Source organism: Dendrobates tinctorius, unplaced genomic scaffold (assembly GCF_039654945.1).
Source record: "Dendrobates tinctorius isolate UK_male_01 unplaced genomic scaffold, ASM3965494v1 ptg000016l, whole genome shotgun sequence".
Classification (NCBI taxonomy): domain Eukaryota; kingdom Metazoa; phylum Chordata; class Amphibia; order Anura; family Dendrobatidae; genus Dendrobates; species Dendrobates tinctorius.
The window spans coordinates 12,517,273-12,527,548 of NW_027361684.1; the positions used below are offsets into that span (position 1 = coordinate 12,517,273).

General features: G+C 41.9%; 1 protein-coding gene across 2 annotated transcripts; it reads right to left on the reverse strand.

The window, feature by feature from the left end:
* Nucleotides 1-1,981: 1,981 nt before the first annotated feature.
* On the reverse strand, nucleotides 1,982-8,567 carry CRYBA1 (crystallin beta A1). 2 transcript variants are annotated; one of them, XM_073564800.1, is made up of 6 exons: nucleotides 8,431-8,567; nucleotides 6,846-6,907; nucleotides 2,977-3,095; nucleotides 2,732-2,873; nucleotides 2,421-2,563; nucleotides 1,982-2,330 (listed from the first exon to the last, which is right to left on the reverse strand). In XM_073564800.1, exons 1-6 carry the CDS (start codon nucleotides 8,459-8,461, stop codon nucleotides 2,183-2,185), a joined length of 645 nt encoding a protein of 214 aa, XP_073420901.1. In that variant the 5' UTR covers nucleotides 8,462-8,567; the 3' UTR covers nucleotides 1,982-2,182. The 2 variants fall into 2 exon arrangements, with proteins under 2 accessions (XP_073420901.1, XP_073420898.1); XM_073564797.1 differs by having other exon boundaries at nucleotides 6,846-6,910.
* Nucleotides 8,568-10,276: the final 1,709 nt, after the last annotated feature.

The window sequence follows — 10,276 nt, forward strand, 5'->3', positions numbered from 1 at the left end:
TATTTTTTATATATATTGCACTTTGCATTAAACTTCTTTTAACTTTTTGTGTAAATTTTCTTGCCTTCTCATAATCCTCTCCTGGGTGTCTGCAAAAACAGCCGATGTCCAAACATGTTACTCCAGTTCCACACCAAATCATATACACTGCTTTTTTTGCTGGACTGGAAAGTCTGGAAATTGACCAGAAGAACAGTCTTGGGTTTCTATGAATGAGCCTGTGTATACATAGGTCTCGGCTAATATAATTATTTGTTGAATCGGTTACGACATGTTGGACACATGAAACTGCTGGCTGCAAGTGATGACATTTGATGTAATGGAGAGAAGATTTTTTCCTATGTTCCACACCTATATATGCCTTTAGATATGTCTCCAAAGAGAAAATTACTAACATGCAAATAAAATCATGTTAGAATCCAAACTATCATGAAAATTCGTCTGTTTCTGCAGAATGCAGTCACTGGGCTTACTGCTTGTTATGATATTCAGATTCAGTTTATCTCTTAGTACTGTGTGTACTTTAGATGCCTGGGAATTCCTGGCACGGAAAAAGGAAAATGAGAGGGCATATTGTTTATTACAATGCTGAACAAGGGTTAATATTTGAAAGAACCTAAATCTTTCCATTGTTTTTGACGTTTGACCTGTGTCATTGACATCCGTTGATTTTCCTTTACTTATTGTCCCATCATCTAGATTTGAGCTTCAGCAAAGCCCTGGAGAAAAAAAAATGTAATTTTGCTTACAAATCAGATTTTATTTTAAACCTGAATTTTTTTTTTTTACATGTCAGCAAATGTTGCTGGTAAAGAAGTCAGATTTTATGCCCATGTGTAAAGAATGTAGAATATACAGGATACAATAAAGAGGCAAACTAAATTAGATTTTCAGATTTCTGTGAAATTTTGTCATCATCCGTGGTCTTATAAATCTAAGTAAGCCACAGACCCCCACACCAATAACAGTGACAGGTATAAATCCCCAATACGACTTACAGCCACAAGCCCCTGATCACAGTCGTAATATCTCCAGTGATGATGTAAAAATATCTTGTAGGTAGACAATATGGATTACATTAGATTTTTGGTGTTAGGCCAGGGTCACAATTGCGAGTGTGAAGCGAGAAACTCGCGCATCAATGCCTGGCACTGTCGCCGGCACTCGGGACCGGAGTGTGCGGCTGCATGTATTTCTATGCAGCCGCACACTTTGGTCCCGAGTGCTGGCGGCAGTGCCAGGTATTGATGCGAGTGACTCACATCACACTCGCAAGTGTGACCCCAGCCTTAAATCAATGTACTGTACACTTTTTTTTTAATAATAATTAGACAATGTATTTTTCCATATCACAATTTTAATAAAAACATTTCAATCTTGCAATTTTTACACTGGCCACTAGGGCTATTTTAGAGACTAACTTCTTGTTTCAGTTAATTCACATGAACAGACCCGGACCCTTTCTTTTGTTTTGAAGCATCTAATGAGGATGTTCAGAACCCATTGTGAAGGGAGGAGCAGGGTCAGTTGTGACCACGCCTGTTTTGATTAGTGGATCCTTTCTTAGCTGTGTATAGAGGTGTTACCTGTAATCCTGCCTCTGATGATAAGGAAACTGCTGAAAACTCTTCCTGAAATGATAGAGAGTTTGAGTCTAACTAACTCCCCCAGTGGCCAGTGTGAAAAGTGCAAGATTACTAATTACCACAAATTTTTTTCTAATAAAGTGGAACATTTTCAGAGATCATATCTTCATTGTTATTCATCCTGTTCTAAAAATTATGATATTGCTTATTATTGAACTTTGGCTTGAATATTCATTCCCAGAATTAATGGAAGAAACTCTTGTCATTTGATACAGTGTCACAACATCATGTGCTGCACATTTTATTAATCTTACTTCTCAAGTATAAAAGGCACTTAATTTTTTTTTTTTAGAAATTAAATAACGAAAGAATTGATATTTTCAGAGGGTTTTTTTTTTCAGAAGAACATTTATTTTTCATTTTCGCAGTCAGTACGATTAATAAATAATTTTCCCAACCTGCCTTCACAGTACATTAAAAGTTTTGTGTATCTTCTATATTAGCAATAAAAGAGATTGGTAGCACCACAGAAAGCCTGTGAACGTCGAGCGCTCGCAAACAAAGGCAAGGGTAAGTGACAGGAGAGCCTTGGCTCTTCACTGCTGGATGCGTCGGATAGACTGGATCTGGGAGGTCTGGGCATGAGAACCCCATTCTCTCCAGTGCTTGTATTCACCTCCATGGTGGTCGCATTCCAAAATGTACTGGTAGCCACGATAGCCAGGATATTGATAACACACCCAACTGCAATCAAAAGGCAGATCAAGGTCAAAAGTGAAGTTAAAATTCTTCCCTTCAACTTATATATATCGTGTCCTGTTTCTAGTCACTTACGCGCCACATTGAACCTTCATGGATCCAACTTCATTGTTGCCCCAGCCCATCGCCTGCAGAGATGGATAGTCATCGCACATCTCCCACTGGCGTCCAATGAAGTTCTCTTTCTCAAAGATGACCAATTTGGATTCCTTATGGTTCTGCAATTGAAACTGTAGATGTAAAGTGCAGAAATCATCAAAACGACAAAGAAAACCTGTCTATATTAGTACTCTCAAGACCGAAATTCATCACAACTTTGACATATGCCAATTCTTTTTTGACAACTCTCCTATTTATACTTTTTTGGGCAATTTATTTGCACTTACAGCAGAACAGATTGGGCGGAAAGACGTCAGGCGTTCGATGTGATAGGCATTGCTGCCACTCCACGCATCCCAGCGAGGGTATTCTCCTCTCTCCAAGACAAACTGTTGACCGCAGAAACTTGTGTGCTCATAACCAATCCAGCTGTGTACATAGGAATCAAGCCATGATCAAGCCATAAACTACTGTATATTGGAAAATGAATCTTCAGAAGTCTTAAAAACAAGGCATTTACTCCCATACTTACGCTCCACATTCCACCTTAAGAGACCTAATATTATCGAAGCCACACTCCATGATGTTTGCACAGGAGGAAGTAAATTCCATCCTTTTTCCTTGGAAATTTTCTTGGTCATACACTGTGATCTGCAAGAGGAATGTGTTATATATATTGCACATAACAGTCAACTTCATAAAACTTGGTGACATGTCTTTCCATTCTGAATGCCAGTCCATCACTAATGGACTACTGGCAAATCCTCACAGTGCGCAGTGTGTGCGCTGATAGGATCCACAAGTCTGGAGTCACATGATCCACATACAGCAAAATCCTATCAAAATGTGTGACCTTTTTTGCCAGAATTCTGTCCTAAATAGTTTAATAAGTCTCCCCATAAGTGTTCGTAATTACAAACCCTTAGAAGGCCCAATCCCTCGTGGTCCAAAGCTCAACTTTACCATTAAAACAGCTTTAGACCGCAGCTTAAATTTTCAAAGTAAAAAGGTTAGAAAAACAAGGGTGCTTATTTTTTTTTTTCCAGTAACTGTGCCGCTTCTGTCCATAGGTATATGGTATCGAAGATCAGATTCATTCACTTCAATAAAGTTGAGCACCAATAACAGACAGAACTGATGGACATATGTGGCTCTGTTTCTGGAATAAAGTAGTCACGTGCGTCTTCTGATTAAACCCCTTCAACCCCGGGCCATTTTCCATTTTTGTTTTTCTGTTTTTTGCTCACCTTTTTCCCCAGAGCCATAACTTTTTTATTTTTCCATCAATATGGCCATGTGAGGGCTTGTCTTTTTGCGGGATGAGTTGTACTTTTTGAATGACACCATTGATTTTGCCATATAATGTACTGGAAAACGGGGAAAAAATTCCAAGTGCGGTGAAATTGCAAAAAAAAAACACAATTCCACAATTGTTTTTTTTTCTTTTTACCATGTTCACCAAATGTGAAACTGACCTGCCATTATGATTCTCCAGATCATTACAAGTTTGTAGATATCAAGCATATATAGATTTTTTTTTTTTCATTTAAGTGGGAGAAAAAATCCAAAATTTGTTAGAATAAAAAAATGGTGCCATTTTCCAAGACCCGTAGTGTCTCCATTTTCCGGGATCTGGGGATTGGTGAGGGCTTTTTTTTTCATGTCAAGCTGACTTTTTTGTCAATACTATTTTGGGATACATACGATAGTATTTATCACCTGTTATTGCATTTTATTACATTGTTGTGGCGTTTTGAATTTTTTTCTCTTTACGCCGTCTACCGTTCTGATTAATTATTTTTACATTTTGATAGATCGGGCGTTTCTGAACAGGGCGATACAATATATGTGTATTTTTGATAGTTTCCTTATTGTTTTATTTTGAATGGGGGGTGATTTTAACTTTTTAATTTTTTACATATTTTTAAAAACCTTTTTACATGCTTCGATAGTCTCCATAGGAGACCTGGAGCTGCAATCTTCTGATCGCCTGTGCCACACAAAGTGCAAAATGCTACACAGTGCTTGACTCTGGAAAGGTCGGGTTCCCGTGACCGTCACCCCACTCACAAACCCCCCCCCTCCCCCAGCGTTCCCTCTTACTATTTCTAACAAAGAATACACAACACGTTCATGTATTAGATAATAATGACAGCAGCCAACTTTTATTAATAATTAAGACACTTGGTGTGTCCCCCTCGAAGCTATCACTATTTTGGTCTGGTGATTGAGCCGCCATTGGCATTGCCTCTTCCCTCCCAGCCTTACTTCCAGCCACGTCTTTTCCTGCTCAGAAGCACCATGAATCGAGGGAAGAGGTTGCCTCCACTGTTAACCTGTACCAGACTACCGTTGTTGGGTACCCACTTATCTTTGTTATGCACCCGACTACCATCGACGGGTGCCCCCGTAATGTGACCCCAACTTCCTCGTCGGGCATCACCCACTTCTCACCAGACCACCAACACATAAGCATCCAATAAGGGGGATCCTCGCAATGCCAGAATCCCCTATTTTCTCATTTTATTCACCAGCTTCGAGGGCCCACCAATGCTCCAAATCATCATTAAAAGTGAGATCACCTCAGGCTCACGAAGAGCCATCCACCGCCAGACAGGAGAGGCAAAACCCCCTGTGGGGGTAACCTCCAGGGAACCATGGCTGATGGATTGCCCTTCCCCTGGGCTTAGGAGGTGACTGCCAACTATTCCGTATGTAATTGTTTTTTTTGTGAATCCAGATGTGGCCACTGCGACCCGGTTGTTCTTCCTTCCTCAGGGTGGGCGGATGGATCTTGCTGTCCGGAGTCCGGGTCAAAGAGAAAGAAGTCCTGCCTCCCTGTGTCCTTTTGTTGTCCCTGATTCCTCCTCTGACATTGTCCCTTCCCCCTTCCTTTTACCCTTTTTTCTTTCCCCGTCACTTCCTCCCTGCCAGTGTCATGCCCGCCTTCCTCCCACCCCCTTCTGGGGGCTCGTCCTGCGGTTACTATACTACTGCTGGGTGGGGCTCATAGTAGATTGGCTATTACAACCACAGGGGTCTCCTGCAGACCCCGGGTTGTCATGCCCACCCATCGGCGACCCGATGGGCGTGGTTTGTGACGCTCTTCCGGTGTGTACATGTTAAATGCTGCTGTCAGAGATTTACAGCAGCATTTAACATGTTAATAGCCGTTTGCAGATCGTGATTCCATCAGCAGCTGTTAGGGGCACAAGTCAGCTGATCAAATCAACTGTCATGTGCTGGAAAACATGCGGGCTCAGCACCGGAGCCCAAATCAAAGTGGGAGACACGACATACGTGGTATATATACGGCGCATGTCTTGAAGGAGTTAAAGGAATAATTCACCGAGTTCTTACCACCCCAGCAGAAAGCAGCTTGATATAGGGGCAGAGACCTGATTCTAACAATATATCACTTACTGCTCTACTTGATGCAGTTTTGATAAAACCCCTGTTTTATCTTCTGCAGATTTATCAGCTCTCTGAACGCTGAGGTCTGTATAACCCCGCCCACACCACTGATTGACAGCTTTGCACTGTGCATAGGCAGAAAGCTGACAATTAGTGGGGAGTGGGGTTATGCAGAGCTCATGAATATGGACGACTACTTGGCAGCAGGTTTACTAGTCTTTGGGCTCATACTCACTTGCGAGAGAGTCGCACGATTCTTGCATGAAAACTGTTGCGGCTACATGTATGTCTATGTAGCCGTACGCTCCAGTCTGAGTGGCGACAGCAGTGCCAGGCTTTCATGCAAGAGACTCGCACGAGAATCGTGCGAGTCTCTTGCAAGTGAGTATGATCCCTTTTAGTGATAATCTCTTGCTGATAAAACAGTGAAACAGTGATTTTATCAAAACAACAGCAAGCAGCCCAGTGAGTGATATATCACTAGAATATGAGCTCTGTCTCTACATTATGCTTATCTCAGATTAGGTGGCAAAAAACCTGGTGACAGATTTCTTTAAATTAGTAATGAGTGTAAACTGCGGGGGTCTAATATTCCTGTTGTTAACCATCATTTTTGCGTTATAATAACAATGCAGATATGTGATTAGTGAAGTCTATAACTTGCTTGTTCTCTGTGATTCTTTCCTACTTTAGTCTGATAAGAATGATGAATGGTTATTTTGTTTCACCAGTCTTATGTTTTTTTTTTGTTCTTGGTGCCAAACATAAGAAACTATTTGAGTCACTGACAAGAAATACAATAAATAAACTAAGTCCCTCTTTTTAGTCATTTTTGGTAACGCTCTTCTATAACATGATCTCCTCATTGGAACCAGTTCAGGATAAAAGACAGATACTGAGGCGTATAATCTACATTCAGCCATAGCATTGTATTTTACTTCTCCATAACTATGTTATTGTTATCCTATGTAAGCAATCATTGGATACCTTCCAGGGTCCCAGAGGAACGGGAAGCGGGTTAGTTTGGGCCATTTTTTCAGAGGTGATGTCTTCTAGAAAAAAAGGAAAAATAGATCATAATCTAAACAATGAAATAGTTTAGTGATCACAAAACTTTTATTACTATTCAGTCTAGAAGTTAAATTTTAGGACAACCTTAAATGACCGACGTAACCTTAAAATTCTGCACGTTATAGAGAACTACTGACGGTAGTACACGAGCGAACCCAAACTACTCGGCCGTTCTCTACTATGGTGCATTTTCTTTTCTGTCTTGTGATATTCCTTGCCTTTTTTTTTGGCTAATTTCATCTAACTGGCACTCGCAAAGTAAAAAAGGGTCTTTGTTTTTTTTTACCTTAACTTTTTATTTGCTTCTTTTTAATTAAAAAAGTCACTTTGCTTTTTAAAATGTTGCAAAAATTTCACCATAATAAGTTCTATATAAAATCATTATGGGGGGGGTTGGACTGGAGTACATTTGTGACAAATTTTACATATTTTCAGAAAGTCGAAAATAATGATTCAGCTAAAAACATCTGGAAATCCTAAACCTCACCCACAGTGGTGAGCAAAAAACAAAACACAGGTGAAAACAAATATAAAATAAACTTTGAAAAATAAAAATTTGATACCGATGAAAAACAGGTAAAAAAAAACACCAAAACTAGCCAAAAAAAGGACACAAATACAATAATGAATTGGACCCAATATATTATAAATCCAAACACACAGTAATCTCCAGCGATCTCAGGCAGGAAGGTAGTTATAAAAAATATTCCTTTATTTCTTTTCGTTAAAAGAACATGTTACAGGTAGTGGATGCCCCAGTGGATGGTAAAAAATCCAACGCGTTTCAACTCAAGAGTCTTAATAATCATGGATTATAGGTTGTGAGTTTGATTTCATCCTATATTTACTGTCAACTTCTATACGCAAAATCTAACAATTCGTCAACTGCTGTCCTCACACACAATAAAATCCCCTACAACATCTGGAACATTCAACGGTGATTGCAAGAAAAGACAAAAATTTCCAGCTTCATCTAAAAGAAAAGATATGTTTATTTCATCTTAGTTAAAATCCATAGTAAATATGTTAAAAAACCAACTTGTTTCGAACGTGGATTTTAGCTAAAATGAAATAAATCTTTTATTTTGGATTAAGTTGGACATTTTTGTCTTTTCCTGAAATTAAGCTATTCATCACCACGCAGAAGAGAACATCCAAGCTCTCCATCTACCACACATAGGAAGTGAGCGGCTGATTCTTTTTCTATTTTTGCTTTAACTTTCAATGGTACAGATCCAGCCATCAAACCTAATCCTTGGCTCTGCACTGGCTTTGGGGGGCTTTAAGTCCCCCTGCTGTTTGTAGCTGTAAGTCCTTGTAACCATATTGTAAGGGAAGAACGATTATTATGTATACTTTATGACTCCATGCTCAAAATGTAACCATTATTATAAGTAGTTGTCATACGAACCATTACCTAAATGTTGACTTATATTCCACTCTACTGTTCTGTCTGAAAAGAACGTTCAGAACTAGTTCTCCATCAGTGTCATGGACTCACCTCGCTCAGTCTGAATTGCGGGAATCTCCATCTGGCACTTGCCTGCTCCAAATGACCTAGCTTCAGGGTTTATATAGAAAGCTAAAGTACAGGTCTTAATGCCAACTTTTCGCCCAGTGTCAGCATTACGCGGTCAGTGCTATTGTCCCCTCTGATCCCAGCCCCTTGTCTGAGTCTCTGCCCTGCACAATGTACATTTTTGTCTGCATGATTAAGCCTACTGGCAATGACTTCACTTCTCTGCTGCACCCTTCTTCCAGAGAGAATATATAGTGGAAATGCTTTACATATTTAGGTTTATTCCCGAATCACAATCTGTCCCTTTAGACAAAATTCTTCAACAGTGAACCTAGAGTTTTGGGTAATGTAACGCACACATTTACCTTTGCACTTGCGCACACGCACGCACGCACGCACGCACACACACATATAATCACCCCTCTTTTGGACAATATTCAAGTCATTCAAGGGGTTGTCTGGGTCTAATACATTGATGACCTATTCATAGGATTAGGCAATCAATAGTAGACCAGTGGGGGTCTGACGCCAGGCATCCCCCACCCATCAGCTGATATCTGCGCTGGTTGTGGCCAGCTGTAAACGATGTACAGAGTTAGGGTCCCGTTTCACTTAGCGATGCACCAGCGATCCCGACAACGATACGACCTGTAAGGATCGCTGGTGCGTCGCTAAATGATCGCTAGTAAGCTGCCAAACAGGCAGATCTCTTCAGCGACACAGCAATCGTCCAGCGATCAAACACAGCGGTGCATGCTGGCCAGTGGGACGCCGACGACGACGAAAAAATGGCCCAGGACATTCCTGCACGATCAGCGATATCAAGTAGGGGGGCCGGTCGCTGCTGCATGTCACGTAGCGAGATCGCAGGCGAGATCGCTGTTGCGTCACAAAATTGGTAACGCATTAGCGATCTTGCTATGTGAGACAAGGCCTTTAAAACAACAGAACTTTCTACAGTGATGGATAGCTGCTCCTGGATACTTACACTTTATTGCCCATTTGCTTGAATAGGAGATGAGGTGCAGTACCTGGGAGCAGCCATTAAAGGGGTTGTCCGGGCTTTTCACATAATCTCAGTACATATCTGGGCTGCAGAATTATGACAATAAGTAATTTACTTTCTGTCACTAGTTTGCACGGTTTTCTAGATATTCTGAACAGAACGTCCAAGGGGGGGGGGGTGTTATGGCATTGAAATGAGAACTGGTTGTAACCTCCTACTCTACTCCAAACATGCCCTCTATAGCAACAACCCCACCCTCCATAGCTACAGGCCCTCCCCGTCCACATGAAGAAGCCCTCATCACATAGTAACGAATTCTTCCCCTCCAGCAGCCTCAGTGCAGAGAGCAGACGAAAATCAGACCCTGAGGGGCCCCACTCACAAAATCGGACCCTGAGGGGCCCCACTCACAAAATCGGACCCTGAGGGGCCCCACTCACAAAATCGGACCCTGAGGGGCCCCGGCCACAAAATCGGACCCTGAGGGGCCCCACTCACAAAATCGGACCCTGAGGGGCCCCGGCCACAAAATCGGACCCTGAGGGGCCCCACCTGCAAAACGGACCCTGAGGGCCCCGGCCACAAAATCAGACCCTGAGGGGCCCCGCTCACCAAATCGGACCCTGAGTGGCCCCGCTCACCAAATCGGACTCTGAGGGGCCCCGCTCAACAAAGCGGACTTTGAGGGGCCCCGCCCACTAAATCGGACCCTGAGGGCACACGCCCACCAAATTACACCCAGAGTGGCCCCTCCCACCAAATCGGACCCTGAAGGGCCCCGCCCACCAAATTAGATCCAGCGTGAGCCGGCGTCCCAAATCG

What these genes read in the sequence shown, in the direction of transcription:
- CRYBA1 (XM_073564797.1), bottom strand. Translation starts at nt 8,461, where the DNA reads ATGGAGATTCCCGCAATTCAGACTGAGCGAG. An exon ending in TTCCTCTGGGACCCTGGAAG is followed by an intron (nt 3,096 to 6,845) that starts GTATCCAATGAT and finishes TTCCTCTTGCAG; the next exon opens with ATCACAGTGTATGACCAAGA. An exon ending in TCCGCCCAATCTGTTCTGCT is followed by an intron (nt 2,564 to 2,731) that starts GTAAGTGCAAAT and finishes TTTCAATTGCAG; the next exon opens with AACCATAAGGAATCCAAATT.